Here is a 15,429-nt window from a genome sequence, read left to right as displayed (position 1 = left end):
TGAGTTACTCGTAGCGGTGATTTGGTCCAACTTTCTGTAACAAAAAGCCTCTAAAACGAGACCCTATGGTCATGGACTAGAAGATTTCATCAAAACTTCTGACTGCAACAGCAACGAGCCAAGCCTACACATCCGCGTCGCAATCGTTTGAGAAAGGACTGCATCTCTTAACACGAGCAAACCAACGGGCCTTGGCCTGACAACTGGGCAACCCTCAGTCGGCAGGGTTGCCTATCCGGGGTGCCGCGGCACCTCCAAGCCGGCTTCAAATTCCACAATATATGCCTTGCGACAGTTCAACTGGGCGCGGGCAAAGTCCGATGGGTGTCGACAAGCAACAGATCCATGTTCACTCTGACGACGTATCACGCTTCAAAGACACAGCGATCGTTTAGGGGAGTAGATGAGATTGTTCGTAGTTGCTGGGTGTGTTAGAGTGTGTAGGAGGAAAAGGTTCTAAGTAAAGGGGCAGCAATCGACGGAGGCCATAATATGGCTGGTGGATCCGCGTGATCTGATTGGCTCAGCCAGGCCGCCATCTCCATTTTCCCGATCGATAATCCGGTCGGCATTCCAACAATTTTGATACAATGTTTGCTAGCCACTTACCATGAATGGCTGAACAAGGCGAGAGTCTGATTGCGCCCATGCAGGTCATTCCAAGGGTCATCAAGGAGCCTTGCAATCCAGGACTCGTCGTACGAGAGGCAACCAGCCGCAAGCTCAACCCCAGAACTCGTGTCTTGAGATCCTGAGCAGCCCACAATGGTCTCTCTCTTCCTCGCACCTGTCGCCTACTGTCCGAGTCCGATCGAGACTGGTCTTGACACAGACAGACAACCGTGAAGGGGACGGTCATGCAAGAGAGATTGGAGGACCACGGTGCAGCCATGCCGCGGGAGGTCTTGCACAAATTCATTGGGGGGAGGCTCTCAAGAGCCCGTATTGCATAACGGGACGCCTCTACTGATCTGGTTCGGTTTCGACAGTACCGTGGAAACGGCAGCTGAATGGGCCCACCCAGGTCCTGTACACAGCTCATTGCCAACCCATGTTTCGTAACTGGAAAGAACAAGATTGGTTCGCGGACAACCGCCGACCTTATTGACCAGTCGCGTTGGATGCAGGAACCAACAAGTGGAAATGACGCCACGAAACCCCCTGGAGGATGGTAACGACCCCCCCAGCGTTTCGACTCGTGCCCGTCCAATGGGGTACGGTGCGTTCATGTGCCTCACATTGCGATGGAAGAGGACTACGTGGGTGGCTTGCACAGGGGCTTGGTCTAGTGGAGAAAAGCTTTCCAGCGAGCGACGGATCGACGGGAAAATATGGTCGACCCGGCTCGCGGCACTTAGTGAGACGCTAGGAAGATTGTGTCCCAACGACCGCTCGGACGGGCAGGGCGGCTTCCAAAGGTGAGGTGGGAAGAGTGGCTCAAGTACAATGGTTCATGTTGCTGCTCACCACCACCTCACTGTGGCTTGCTTCAAACACTGGTATGATGGTGATCGACGTGGGGCAGTGCGCAAAAATAAAAAATAATAACTTTGGGCAGAGACCATCCGTGTCAAGGTAGGCAACTTACGAAGGAGACAGTTTGATGAACATTGGAATCCAAGCGTCTCGTGGCGTGCGGAATGCTTACTGGGAAATACTCCTTTACCGGGGTAGAAGGGTGGTGGCGTGTGGCCCAGCGGCAATCTCTCAGAAGGATCCGAGAGACTCCATTCCCGTCCGTGGTTGTGTTTGTTGTAGCAATAGGCTCGAGAACTGAAACCACGGTCAGCGGTTGTTTCAAGACGAATTTTAGCGTCATTAAAAGAATGAATCAACACCCAAAGTCATACATCCAATGGAAGTAAAATATTGGCGCTCATCGCACGTCACAAAGGCTCGAGTGACAGCTTGCGTGGAAACTGCGAATAGTAGAGGAAATCTAATCATGTGGTGTGGGAGGGGCAGGAAAGAATGAGAATCATGTAATACTCACGTTTGGTTCAAATGCTGACTCCGTTTGGCGGTTCGGTGACCGTTGTTGAGGATGAGGAGGCAGGCCATATTTGTAGTCGGGAGAAAATTTTATCATTAAATAGGCAACTTTTAGAATCTCACTGTGGAGTGGGACTAGCAAAGGGGCGAAGGACCATCTTCCGGAGATACTCCGGGCCGGTCAGTCGAGCAGGGAGCGCACAGACCCCCAAGTAGACCCATCTTGTTCATTTATACAAGGGGCGTTAGTCATCATCTGCTACCCCTTCTCATAGGTAGTACGTGCCCAAGGGACTTAGGTACATACATACGCTAAAATCCTACGGGGGCAGAGTGGCGTGCCGTCTGTCGTCTCAGACTGGACCAGACCACCGTCTAGGCCTGGTTCAAGGCAGGCAGCCGTTGGCGCAGCCGTTGGGATTGGTGTGTTTGGTGTGTGTATGCGGTTGGAATTGGGAAATTGGAAAAGATCAAAAAGGATCTTTGGTGACGCCTGTTTTCCTTTTGTTCTGGTTCCCCCCCTCTCTCTTCTCTCTCTCCTCCCTCTTCCTCATCAGCACACACACTCGTTCTTTTCCATCCCATCCCATCATCACATTCGTTTGAACACCAACACGATATAGCCCATCTGTAGTGTAATCGTCCACACTAGGTACTTACTCAGTCACTCGTTAACACCCAAAAGAAAACGAAAAACAGATACATCATCATCATCAAGAAACTCCACAACAACGACAACAATGTCCTTCAGAATCGTCTCCTCCCTCGCCGTCTTGGCCACCGCCGTCCTGGCCAAGACCGACCTCGCCGGCTGCGTCTCCTCCGACTCCATCTTCACGCCCACCCAGGGCGGCACCCCCTACGCCACCCGCGTCTGGTACCTCCCGGACACGGGCGAGATCTGCGCTGCCCTCGACTGCGGCGGCGGCCGCGCCCCTCCCAAGACTACCGTCCCCGGCTGCGCTGCCTACGAGGGCACCGAGACCTACTCGCCCTCCTTCCTGCCCCTCAAGACCACCGCCGCCGCCGTCGTCGCCCAGACAACCCTGCCGACCATCACCACCTCCGTCCCGGAGACTGCGGCCGTCACCACCGCCACGGGTATCGCCAGCAGCACCGGCACCGCCACCGGCGAGAGTGCCCTCTCGACAGGCACCAAGGCGGCCGAGACCGAAAAGGTCGAGAGCCTGACCGGAAGCGAGGTCGCCACCTCGCCCGCTTCGGAGCCCACCACCACCACCACCGCCGTCGTCTTCCCCGACGTCGGAGGCAACGCGACGGCCACGTTCTTGGTGTCGACCACGTCGGGAGCCAGGCGCCAGACCTCCATCCTGGGCGGCGGTTCTGCTGCGACGGCCGTGACTTCAGCCACCAACAGCCCCAACGCCGCCGCCGCTCCTACCGGTGCGTCCCGTGAGCTTTTCGGTCTCGTCGCCGGCGTGGCCATTGGTGCGGTTCTGTTGTAAACATGGGGTTTTTTGGGGGGAGTTTTTTTTTTTGGATTGTTTTGTTGCTTTTCCTGGTTGGAATGGGCGCTGGTGTGACCACGTCTCATGAGACATACGAACCAGACCTCATGAGAAAAAAGAGTCATGATTTATCCATAGACAGCTTTGTAATGCAATAATACACACACACACACACATATACACACACGGATCCGCCTCGTGTCCTTCATACGGTCCCGCCCTTGAAAAAGTCCGGGACCCTCTCCAGCAGCGTCTGGAACTCCTGGTCGGCGTTCGTAAACTCCCACCCGCCCTCGAGCCCGTCGTCCCGCCCCGTCTCGACCCGGAACCCGTAGACGTTGGTCCACGTCCACCTGCCGACCTTGCTCGTCCGCGGCGGCACCATCTCGAACGTCACCCAGCAGAGCGCGCTCTGCGACGAGACGACGTCGACCCGCCCGCCGCCGCACAGCCGGATGTCCGTGCCGAGCCCGCTCTCGTTGAGCCGCCGGAGCTGCTGCAGCACGCCCTTGGCCGCCGTCTCCCCGCCGCCGACGACGCTGACGCCGCCGAGGGTGAAGCTCGTGAAGTTGGCGAGGTAGAAGGACGCCAGCGACGAGGCGACCTGGGCCAGCGGGACGGACGCGTTCCCGCCTTGCTGCGTGGCGAGGCCGTAGGCCGTTATCGCGGCCTGGGCGGCTTCTTTGACGTTGACCATTGGAGATTCACCCTTTTGGAGTCACCCTGAGAGAGAGAGAAAGAGAGAGAAAGAGAGAGAGAGAGAGAGAGAGAGAGAATCGGGGGAAGCGAATTGGATGGGGCTTTATGAGTCGCGTGACTAGGTGAATTGCGCGTTGGCTTTTGGTGGAATAGAGGGCTGGTGAAGCTTTTGTATGACTGACGTCGGGGAGAAGAAGCGTCGTCTTTCGGATGTCCTCGGCTTCCGCAAGCGGCCGGTAGGGGCACGTGGGTGGCTGGCCGCTTCTGACGACGGCGGGCCACCGTTACTCTCCGGACACGGTTGCCATCCCGAACGATGCGAATGGCTCGCGACGACTTTCGGTGCGAGCAAACGCTGAACGTCTTGGGCAGTGGGCGTCACTAACAGTACACGGATGTCGGCAGTAAGGTTCGCGTGCTGTGCTCAACTGATTATTAAATCCAAGGAGCGCCCGCCACGGGGCAAAACCTTGTTCCCCACGGGGGTTGGTAGACCCGACCCCACCTGAACGGCATACTGTATCATTCGGGGCCTGTCTAGTTGAACTCCCCCGGCAGGACAATGCACAGGGGCGGTTCTTGGGAGCGTAGGTTCTACCTGTATTGAGGTCTTGTAGGTGGTCAATAAGGTTGCTGGGGCTGCCGAACCGTGTTTCTGGACGGGATAACTCCGTGGCCATCCATGCAAAGCTTGTTCGCTGGACTTTGAGTCGATTGCTCCGTGTTTCTATTCTAACTTTATTCTAGCAACGTGCCACTTGTGGTCTTTATACCTGTAAATTAAGAGGGGGAATCCCCGGTCTCGCTCCGCCAAAGCCCGTGTGCCTGTATGAAGCCAGCGTCGCTGCCCGGGCCCCGTGTCCGCCTTCCCGCTCCGACCGGGCCGGTTTTTATGGGGCGGTGTGGGACAGCCGGCCCGAGATTTCGATACGGCCCGCCGACAAGCCGTCGGTCAAGTATCCAAAATTGGGTGTGGGGGTGAGTACTGATGTTATCTTTGCAACATAATTCGAGATCATCATGGCATCGTTCGAGGCGCAACGCACGTAGCGGACTTCCACGCCTTTCCGAGCTTTTACGGCAGCCCAACCTGCTTCTTGAACTCGGCCAACCACTCGGGCGTATCGGCCGGAGTCTGGTTCCAAGGGTCGTCGCTACAAAAAGAAGAAAGTAATCCGTTAGCGAAGACCGATCTTCCATCAAAACATTATCCTCCCCCTTTAGTCAATATGGGGGGGGGGGACGACGTCGTTCACTCACTCGTCGTAAAAGATCCAGCGCGCCTGGTACCGGATCTCGTCGTCCGTCGGCACGTGCTTGTTGGGGTTGTTGGGCGACATGGAGCTCGCGACGAAGCGCGAGAGCTCCCCGGCCAGCCGGCCGTACCGGTTCGGGTCGTTGAGGAAGAAGGGTATGCCCTTGGCGCTCGGCTGCTCGGTCCACCCCAGCGAGAACCCGGACCCGGCGAAGAGCGTTTTGCTCGTCTGCAGCCGCGAGTAGAAGTCCTGCGCGCCCATCACCGACGCCGATGCCGACGCCGACGCGCCGTCCTTGAAGAGGTCGTCGGGCATCAGCCCGGGCCCGGCCCCGGGCGGTTGTGAGTACATGACCGGCTCGAGGAAGCTCGCCAGAGCGTCGCCGCCGCCACCGCCGCCGCCGCCGGTGGCCATCCTGTCGCCGGTGCCCGAGGGGACCGGCTGGCTCCCCGACCCCAGGGTCATCTGGCCCAGACCCCCCAGCCCGCCGCCAAAGAGCCCGTTCATCGGGTCGTCGGCCAGCGACTCGAGCGTCGCCTGGACGGGGCCGAAGTCGAGGTACGGGTCCCCGACGAACTGCTCGGCCCTCTGGCGCAGGGACTCGATCCAGCCGGTCGACTCCGAGATGAGGCGGACCAGGAACCCGGCGAAGCGGCGCGAGGGGTTCGTCGAGGACGCCTCGACGCGGTACAGCGTGGCGCAGGCCTCCTGCTGCAGCTCGGCGTCCGAGACGGCGAGGCCGAGGCTCGTGTGCTCGCGCAGGTGCCGGCACAGCTGGGACTCGAGCTCGCAGTCCTCAAAGATGTCGGCCTTGCCCTTGATGCGCAGCTGGCTCATGCGCAGCTTGGCCAGCTGGTTCATCGGGCGCAGGCGGGCCCGCGCCGCGATCTCGGTCGCGTCCATGAACAGGTCGCGCAGCCAGGAGCTGGCGGCCGGGTCGAGGTCGGGCGAGAAGAGCTGCGAGCCGAAGATGATGGTGCACCCCTCGTAGACGAGGTCGTCGTCCGACGGCAGGGCCTCGTGCGCCTCGAAGAAGTTGCGCACAAAGTACTCGAGCTCCAGCTTGAGCAGCTCGTACGCGCTGGGGCACGTGTCGGCCGGCCCGTCGTTTGCGCAAAAGGGCACCGGGGCGCTCTGCTCCCACTGGATGAGGTCTGTTTTCTGGCGTGTCAGCGAGGTCGAGGATCATTGGTTTTCTTCTTCTTCTTTTCACGAAGAGGGGAGGAAAAAGGGGATAGTGAGGTAGGCAGCAAGGGTAAAAACTTACATGGAGGCACCGCGTTCTCCAGCTTCGCAAGCACCGAGGGCTCGAACCCCCAGTCCCCTTTCCAGTCCGACATGGTGATGCCGTCGCTGCGGTAGTGGTCGGCGATGTGGTCGCCGCGATGGGACCACGACTCGAGCGCGGCGTCGCAGAACCCGCACCTCGACCGGATGGCGTCCGTCGTGACCTTCCACTTCTCGGCGCACTTGGTCATCTTCTTGGTCCTGTGCACGAGCTTCAGGTGCTGCCGCAGGTGGTCTTTGCGGTAGAACGTGCGCTCGTCGAGCGGCCTGTCGGAGCAGGCCGCCTGGTGGTGGCCGTCGAGGTGGTGCTGGTCCGGGCCGACCTCGTCGCAGTAGACGCACAGGATGCCTCGCTCCGGGTCGATCTCGATGGCGCCGCCGGGCGAGCACACCCACTCCTCGAGCGAGAGGTGGAGCGTCTTCTCGTGGCGCTGCCAGTCGTACTTTGTCTTGAACGTCTCGGCGCAGAAGGTGCACTGGTAGAGGTTGCGCGTCTGCATCAGGCTCTTGGGCTTGTCCCTCTGGCCCTTGGCCATGGCCCGCCGCCTCCGCCGGCTCGAGTCCTTCCTGATGCCGTGCGTGGGCACGGGAGACGCGTTGGAGCCGTACGAGTACGCGGAGCCGTTGGACCTCGAGCCCCTGCTCGAACGCGAGGTGCCGACGCTGCTCACCGACGAGGCGTTGTCGGACGACCTGGCGGACGACCGCGACCGGTTCGAGAGGCCCGACCGCCTCGACGACGACGCGGCGACGGCGCGCGAGATGTCGGACACCAGGGCGGGCTCGTGCTCCGGCGGCGAGTGCTCCCACCTCTGCAGGGGGTTCATCTGCTCGAACGGCATGGGCGTGGGCCGGCGCGCGGGGATGTCGATGGGCCCGGAGCCGGGCTCCGTGAAGGACGGGACCCGCGGGGAGGCGGTCCCGTTGGCGCAGAACCGCTTGCGGCGACGCGTGTTGGCGAACCAGTTCGTGAGCTGCTGCTTGCTCAACCCCGTCCGCTTCTGCAGCCTCTCGACCTCCTCCGGCGTCGGGTAGGGGTACCGCTCGTGGTTGTCGAACCACGCCCTCAGGACCCTGATGGTGGTGGAGGTGAAGCGGCTGCCGGCCTTGGATGTTGTCTCTGCCGCGGAGGCGTTCGTGTCGTCTGCGGTCTTGGGGTCCAGGTTGCCGTTCTCGACGACGTCGGAAAGCATCACACCTCCGGAGATGCTTGAAGACGGCGATGCCATGGGCTCGTCTGGTTGTTGCGTGTCACCGCTGGTGGGTTGAGCCTGGTTATGACTGGCGGAGACATCCTCGTAGACATCTTCTGCGGAGGGGAATAAGCAGAATTGACTGAAGTCGAACTCGATGTCATCCGGGAGCACTGGGGGCAATTCCGTTGCGAAGGGGTCCGCCATGCTTGCTTTTGGATGTCTTGGAGGATGTTTGGGTCTTAGTCTACGCCCTACGAGTGACAATATTGATTTCAGGGCTCAACGAGAAATCGATTCCAACCACACAAAGCCAGGCACCGTTATGTGCCCAATAAAGTCAAAGTTGAAGAGAGGGAGACAGAGAGAGAAAGAGTTCGCGAGCTGCAAGAACACGTTCAACTCGCTCGTCCTGTTCCAGGAGAAATTGGGGACGCGGATGTGGGGAATCGTGGGTTGACATGTCAATTCAGGGCGGAAGTCTTGCATGGAAATTCCCTCCATCACACTCTGCCAGCCATCCAATAGAGAGTCGCAAACAACTCATCAGCGCTAGCCGCCGTGCCGCTTTCGTGCCGCTATTGTGCCTCCGAGTCCGGTCTAGACCATGCAGAGCGGCCAACCCCGTAGGTGTAAGACCGCCTGATAGTAAGACCGAATGGAACCCTGAAAAGCTAACGGTTATAAAAAGGATCTTCTAGAAGATGGGGGGGTCCTGAATGACTGTTGGCTTGACTACTAGGTGAGTTACTAAAAGCAAGTTCCCAGGCTATGATACGCACTGGATTTTGGAACGTGGACATCACAACGTCAACACCATCTTTGGAAATGCATATTTACACATGAACAGCCAACGCCCAGCCAAACGCAACCTTCTTCTGCGATAAGCTCAGCAAGTGGTAGGCGACTGCGCCGCACGGAAGTGTGCCAGTTCTTCCACTCCCCCTGGGCATCATCTCCAACTGCGGACGACGGCAACCTCTGCAGAAGGTATCGAGCCCTAGAACCCGGATACACCGCCAGGTAAAAGACGCCTCTCATCAGGCTCCGTCTGGTTGCCAATGACCTCAAAGTCGCGTCTCCAAATATCCCAGTGGCCGCTCTTGGTGGCATCGCCAAACGGAGACAGCGCAGCAATGCGCATCCTGTCATGTGTCAGTCGACATCGGAGACAGCATTACACCGAGTCCGCCCCCCCCGAATACCAAACATGTACTTACGTGTACTTCCCCGCCTTGATCTTCTTGCCGTTCGCCAACCGTCCCAGCCACCACGCCGCGTACAGGGGGTAGTTGTAGTCGTCGCGCGACAGCTCCGTCAACGGGCCCCTGACGAGGTCGAACTCGTCGTGGAAATCCGGGTCAAAGTACGCTGTGTGTCTGTCGTTGTCCTGGCCCGGAGTCAGCACGTTGATGTAGTGAAGTGTCTCAAAAAAAGACGAGACCTACCCAGGTCGCCGCCATCCCGACGAAACCACCTTTGCCAGGGATAGGCGGATACGTGCCCCAATCCGTCTCCTTCCAATCGACCTCGAAAATGTCCCACCGGAGGACCTGGGCGCCGTACCGGAGCCGGACCTGGAGCTTCGGGAAGTCTTGCTCAAAGTACGAGAGGTTGAACGTGAAGCTGCAGACCGCCGTTAGTCTTTGGAATCCATCCTAAACACCACCCAAAGTCCAGCATTTAGAGAAAGTGCCATACGACGGAGCGACTCACTTGGACTTGTGCAGGATGGGGATCGCGCCCCGTCCCGAGTACATGGTGGGACTGTTGTCGACAAACATTTTTCTGAAATTCTTGCGGACGTCCGAGGCGACGCCCATGTACGGCACGGCCAGCTCCTCGCCGTTGGACCCGTGTACGAGGATCTTGCCGCTGTAGAGAGGCATCACCGTGCCGTTGAGGCCCTTGGGGGGCGCAAACATGAACCTACAGACACACACACAAAATGTTAACTCGGTAAGGATTCTGGTGTTGAGAGACCGGTAAACTTACTTCGCCTCCCTGGTCTCGCCAGGTCCGACGACGAACTCGCCCTCGGGGAACGTCACGTTCGGGACGGGCGTCACCTCCGTCGGGACGAAAGCCGTATACTGCGGCCCCATCTTGATGGACGCCGCCGCCGTGTCGTCCAGGACCTCGTACCCACCGGCAGCCTGGACACAGAACTTGTACGTGACCGGGCGGGTGCAGTTGTTGGTGATGTTGACGTAGTGCTCCGGGACGAAGTTGACCGTGTCGTTGAGCGCGAACTTGGCAAAGGACAGCTCGGAGCGGTAGTCGAGCACCTTGGTCGCGTTGACCAGCCCGTTCCCGAGCTGGAAGACGGGCGCCCAGACGCCGTAGTCCGTCATGTTGTTGCCGTCGTACCAGCGGGCCGAGTCGCAGCTCGCGAGGATCCGCGCCGAGAGCCTCTTGCCGAACCCCGGGCCGTGGGCCGCCCTGCCGCCGTGCTTGCCGATGTAGAGCGCGGCGATGCCGGCCACGTACGGCGTCGCCATCGACGTGCCCGACATGAGGCCGTACTTCCCGCTCGGCAGGGTCGAGAAGATGTTGGACCCGGGCGCCGCGACGTCCGGCTTGATCTGGAGGTCGTACAGCCCGCCCATCGAGGTGAACTTGGAGCCGACGACGGCCGGGTTCCGGAGGCTGACCAGCGACGCGTGCGACTTGTCGAAGAACCGGGCCGTGACGTTGGCGCCCTGCTCGAGCGCCGCGAGGATCTGCACGCCCGCCGCCTGGTCCGTGATGCCCTCGACCCGGAACGTGGCGTAGTCCCCCTCCAGCGGGAACAGGCTGCCGTCGTTGAAGAGCATGACGTGCTCGGCCCCGGCGGACTGCAGCGCGTACCGCTTCGTGGCGCCGTTGCAGCCTCCCCTGGGCGCCAGCACGAGGGAGCCCGACAGGTTCCGCGCGTCGGGCCCGAGGAAGCGGCAGCCGACGGTGACGTTGTAGGGGTCGAACGACAGGGCCGTGACGGGCAGGCCCGAGGCGTTGGCGTTGACGGGGAACGGGTGGGCGAGGCTGCCGTGGAAGAAGCCGAAGCGCGTCGTGTTGACGTCGCCGTTCGCGTACTCGAACGTCACGTCGAACGGCATCCCGGGGACGGCCTCCGGCTCGGCCGAGGCCACGGAGAGCACGTTCCGTCCGGACTGGCCGTTGTCGGCGAGAAAGGCACCGCCGGCGCCGTCGTTACCCGCCGAGATGGTGACGACCAGGCCCCTGTCCACGAGCCGCGAGGCGATCTCGGCCCAGACGTTGTTGGAGAAGCCTCCCCGGCCTCCGATCGATGAGGTGACGATATCGGCCTGCAGCGTGGTTAGAAGGGGGGTGAGACTCGGCGGTTGTTATGTGTTTTGTTAGGTTTGAAACGTACACCGTCCTCATACGCCATCAAGAAGGCCTCGATCAGAGTTTCTTCATCCGTGCCGCCGCTCTAGAACCACAATGTCAGCGGTGGTGGATGGTTGGTCGAGAAGAATAGAGTCCCGGTTACATTTCCGGCCCCAAAGACCTTGTAAGACAAGATACTGGCTTCAGGTGCCACGCCTTGCCAGCTATGCATAGGTCAGCCATGGTGCCATCCCAGAAACCTTCACGAGGTGTGAAAGCATGAATAAGAAGTCTTACCTGTCTGACCGTCCCGCAAGGATGCCGGTAACGTGTGTGCCGTGCCCTATCTCGCTTTCCTCATAGGGGTCGCTGTCCGGTTTCTTGAAGTATCCCTCAACCGGCCACTCTGTGGTACAGATCAGTCATCCTACTCCAACAATTCCAGCTCGATGTCCTACCTGAACCGCCTACAAGATCATAACCGCCGACGACTTTGAAACCCTCGCCAAAGCCCCCGCCAAGCTGGACACGAGTATCAGCATCCGTCGTCTCACGACAGAAAAATGGCCTACTCACGGCAGGATGGTCGTAGTCCACGCCGGAATCGACGACGGCGACCCTGACCCCCTTACCCAAGATGCCCTGCTCGTGGAGCCTCGCGACGCCGGTGGCGCCGTGGATGGAGTAGTTGGCCACGGACACGTCCCGGCCGAAGGTGCGGCCCTTCTCGGCGAGGGCCATCTGCACCGGCCTCGACGGCCACACGTTGCGCGCGCCAAGAAGGATGCTGAGGTCCTCGGCGCCCTCGCTTGTCGTCTCGACGCTGACGCCCGTGAAGACGTCGCTGCTGAACGTCTTGTACACTTTGCCCACGCTCGGCAAGGCCGCAAAGTCGGACCTGAGCCGGTTCAAGTCTGAGTTCTGTCTCGTTTCACCTTGTCAGCGATTGGCTATCATGGACATGTCTGGGGGAAGGGCATATGTGCCTGTGGAAGTTCCAGGATGAAGCGTCTGGGCCCGGCGGGCTGGACCTCTTGCGGGTGTTCCGCCGTGTGTCCGAACCGAGCAAAGCTGGCGCCGGCCAGGGAGAGGATCGAGACGGCGTTTCTCAGCAACATGATGGGCCAAATTCAGTTGTCGTCCTTTCCTCTGTGCTCAATCACGATGAGGATGAGAAGTTGGCTTCAGGGAAACCGGCCGTCGTCCTCGGGCCTTCATATGAGAATGCGAGACACCACCCCGCCAGGCCGCTGTCTGCCTCTTGATCCCGGCCCGGGTTCCTGTGGCTGAACATCCATGTGCGATGCCGGCCGCGAGGGAGCCTGCAGTTCTCGCCTCGTCCAACACCCATGGAGAGACAAACATAAAAGGCCCGCACGTCTGGCAAACGTGACCTCGGAAGAAGGGTCGTTCTACGCGTCCGGCGAGCTTGGAGAGAGATCACTGCCTCCAGAGCTTGTATGTTGCGGGAGCCGGGTGGACCAAAAAGGCTCATCATGATGCTGGGGCCCAGGAGCAAGCAGACGGCTCGCCGCCTTTTGTTTGCATTTTCTTTTCAGCTCGACTAAGTCCGACATCCAGACTCGGAAAACAGACCAGCATGTCTTGGCCGAAGCCGACGATCTTGCCTTCACCGCACTCTATCTAATGGCTGTGACCTGTACCTGTATGACGACAAGAATCAGCGTTCCATAGCAATCTCGCAGAAGGGTGCACCCCGTGGCAGTCCGCACGTTCCCACCGATGTCCACAGCATCCGTGTAAGACATCGGCTGGGAAGCGTTATCAAATCATGTTGGGTCATGCTACCCGTCTTGAGCGACCTTGAAAGACACGAGCGTGGCGAGGTTCTCCATATACCTGTATCAGGAAACCGGCAGGCGACAGTGATCAAATAAATACCCTTGATCTGCAGACCGGCCCGAAAGTCGAGAGACATGATGACCCTCAGAAATCATGGACGCATGCGAGATTGGGTTGCACGGGCTTCATCGACTGTTCCATTCATCCGCGAGGCTTATACGTGTGATGCATCTAACCGTCTCCTGAGATCTCATTACAAGGGATGGCAGCGGATAGAAACGTGACGCTACGCGTGAGCTCATCCGTGCTTGTGGTCGCATAGCGGGTCATAGCTGTTCACTCTCCGGCATTCACGTTCAGGCTCACTCATCTTGCACGGGATAACACAGGGGCTCTGGGTCGGGACCTAGAACATCTACGTGAAACGGAACACAAGCCTGCCGAAACATATGGCAAAGTCACCCGATGCTTGTTGCAAGTAGCGAGAACACAACCTTTGCGCGGAAAACATAAACATGACTTTCTATTTTCTGGAGAGCAACCCTTTGAGCTTTCCCAAAAGTGCGCCAATCTTGGCCTTGAGCACCGGACTGGGACCTTCGTCCGCGCCAACCAGCCTGCGAACTAGGATGTTATACATCCCGCCGAAGGCGAGGGCGATGGCCGTTGAGGTGAAGATGATGACATTGTATGGCATGCTGAAGTCTGGTGTGGGAAGATTCAGCAGCAGGGTCGTGGTGCGCGTGCTCTGCGTACGCGGGCTCAGCGTGGTAATGACAGCCGCAGCAATGTCGAAGCCGCGGTTGGCGTCGGGGGGGTATTCGGTATAACGCAAGATTGACTTCTCGAAATCGTAAGTAAGGAAAACGGTCGAGGCGGGAGGGATCCGCATGCGCAGCTCGAGCTGGGTGCCTCTGGCACGGTCGACGGCTGGGCGATAATATATGTCCTCGACGATGGACGGCTGCGAACCGGTGGATCCCTCAATGCGAGCGTTCAAAGTGTGGAGGTAGACCCTCATAAACCACGGCAGAGATTCCATATAGATGAACTCAACCTCGGTATCCTTGCTCGGGTTCGTGAGGATGGCCTGCATGCCGCCATGCTCTTGCCCGTGTCCAGTGAAACTGCGCTCGGCATAGATGAGAGGTGTCGGCGGCTCGACGAGTTCCTTGGTCGGATCCTGACCTTCCTTGTCCTCGAGAGGGAGGACGATCTCGAGCTCCGACTCTGAACCAATCTTGAAGCATCGCGATACGCCGTTCGGGTTCAGGATCTCGGTAGCGCCGCCAGAGGTGAAGACGCCTCTCGAGTGAGGGACTTCGATGCACACTGGGGGCACATCGTCGTCTGTCAAGGGGCATGTTCCCTTGATCGACTTGCCAAACAGCTGGAACAGCGTCCATTCTTGACCGGTGGTGAGGCCAAGCGGATAACACGTGTCATCGGAGTGGTAGGGTTTCGTGGTGTCGCACTTAAGCTCGTGCGCTGGCGGCGGGCGAGGAATCGGGTTATCTCTCGGGCGTTTCGATCGATCAATGTCGAGAACCATGTCGATGGTCTGTTCAATCTGCAGAATGCACTCCTTGCCCTGGGGGCACACGGGCTTGATGTCAATGGCCATGCTCTGGAACGAGGAGTCGAAGAGCTTGTGACCGTCCAGGAGACTCGAGATGCCAGCCTTTCCTTTGCAGGGGAGCAGCTTCAGGAAAGGAGTCAGATTCTCTGTGCAGACCACCTCTTTCGGGAGAACGCCGTGCAGGAGCTGCATGTTGGGAATAGAGGCCTCGGGGTGGTCGCCCTCGGGTTGAAATGACATGACGGGTCGGGTGGTGCGGGTTCCGTCGACGAAGTTAAGCGATGCGCAGAAGAGACCCGAGAGTGCATTGGTGAGCGTCAACCACTTCTGATCGGCCCTGCGAAACGATTAGTATTTCGACCATGCTGAAAACCAGAGAATCGTGCCATACTCCTCGTCCGTCTCGGCTTCGAGCCATGCCCACAGCTCTACGCCCGTCCCGCCCTCGCGCTGACCATCCCACGGCCGACTCCCCCAACTCTCGGAGTCCCACCGTCCCAAGCTGAATCTCAGGTGCAACTCCCGCGTGCCGGCATATTGCAATATCTGGCCGAGCGACCGGGGAAAGTATCGGAAGTTCTGCGACTCGAAATCGGAAAGCGACGTGTTGGACCGAAAGTTGAAGCTCGCGAGCAACGCGGAAAGGGGCAGCGGCCGGAGGTTGAGCTGTTCGTGGTAATCCGCGGCCAGGCCGAAGGACGCCAGGAAGGAGGCAAGAACGATGACCAGGAAACGGCGCATCTTGACGCGGCCGAAAAGAAGAGAACGAAAGTGACGTCTGCTGCTTTCGCTCTCTCCCCTGCACAGCAGCGCATGGA

The 15,429-nt window shown here is 59.3% G+C and overlaps 5 protein-coding genes across 5 annotated transcripts; all 5 read right to left on the bottom strand.

Moving 5' to 3' along the window:
• Positions 1-1,437: 1,437 nt before the first annotated feature.
• CH63R_08645 (uncharacterized protein) lies at positions 1,438-2,061 on the bottom strand (the record flags this gene model as incomplete). Its single annotated transcript, XM_018303619.1, is given in 3 exon segments — positions 1,438-1,583; positions 1,589-1,773; positions 1,994-2,061. Coding segments are annotated over 3 exon segments (399 nt in total).
• A 1,605-nt stretch (positions 2,062-3,666) lies between these two features.
• Positions 3,667-4,158, bottom strand: CH63R_08644 (uncharacterized protein; the record flags this gene model as incomplete). The annotated part of the gene is made up of 1 exon (XM_018303618.1): positions 3,667-4,158. The coding sequence occupies one exon, from the start codon at positions 4,156-4,158 to the stop codon at positions 3,667-3,669; it is 492 nt and encodes a 163-aa protein (XP_018155641.1).
• A 1,077-nt stretch (positions 4,159-5,235) lies between these two features.
• Positions 5,236-8,103, bottom strand: CH63R_08643 (C2H2 type zinc finger domain-containing protein; the record flags this gene model as incomplete). Its single annotated transcript, XM_018303617.1, has 3 exons — positions 5,236-5,314; positions 5,421-6,570; positions 6,684-8,103. The coding sequence occupies 3 exons, from the start codon at positions 8,101-8,103 to the stop codon at positions 5,236-5,238; spliced, it is 2,649 nt and encodes an 882-aa protein (XP_018155640.1).
• Positions 8,104-8,896: 793 nt separating this feature from the next.
• Positions 8,897-12,347, bottom strand: CH63R_08642 (subtilase; the record flags this gene model as incomplete). Its single annotated transcript, XM_018303616.1, has 11 exons — positions 8,897-9,041; positions 9,117-9,286; positions 9,345-9,522; positions 9,613-9,825; positions 9,892-11,204; positions 11,273-11,332; positions 11,393-11,453; positions 11,527-11,635; positions 11,688-11,751; positions 11,806-12,127; positions 12,292-12,347. 11 exons carry the CDS (start codon positions 12,345-12,347, stop codon positions 8,897-8,899), a joined length of 2,691 nt encoding a protein of 896 aa, XP_018155639.1.
• Positions 12,348-13,555: 1,208 nt separating this feature from the next.
• Positions 13,556-15,352, bottom strand: CH63R_08641 (Gpi16 subunit; the record flags this gene model as incomplete). Its single annotated transcript, XM_018303615.1, has 2 exons — positions 13,556-14,948; positions 15,003-15,352. 2 exons carry the CDS (start codon positions 15,350-15,352, stop codon positions 13,556-13,558), a joined length of 1,743 nt encoding a protein of 580 aa, XP_018155638.1.
• Between the last annotated feature and the right edge of the window lie 77 nt (positions 15,353-15,429).

This window comes from Colletotrichum higginsianum, chromosome 6 (assembly GCF_001672515.1).
Source record: "Colletotrichum higginsianum IMI 349063 chromosome 6, whole genome shotgun sequence".
NCBI lineage: Eukaryota > Fungi > Ascomycota > Sordariomycetes > Glomerellales > Glomerellaceae > Colletotrichum > Colletotrichum higginsianum.
This window is presented reverse-complemented; position numbering and strand designations above follow the sequence as displayed.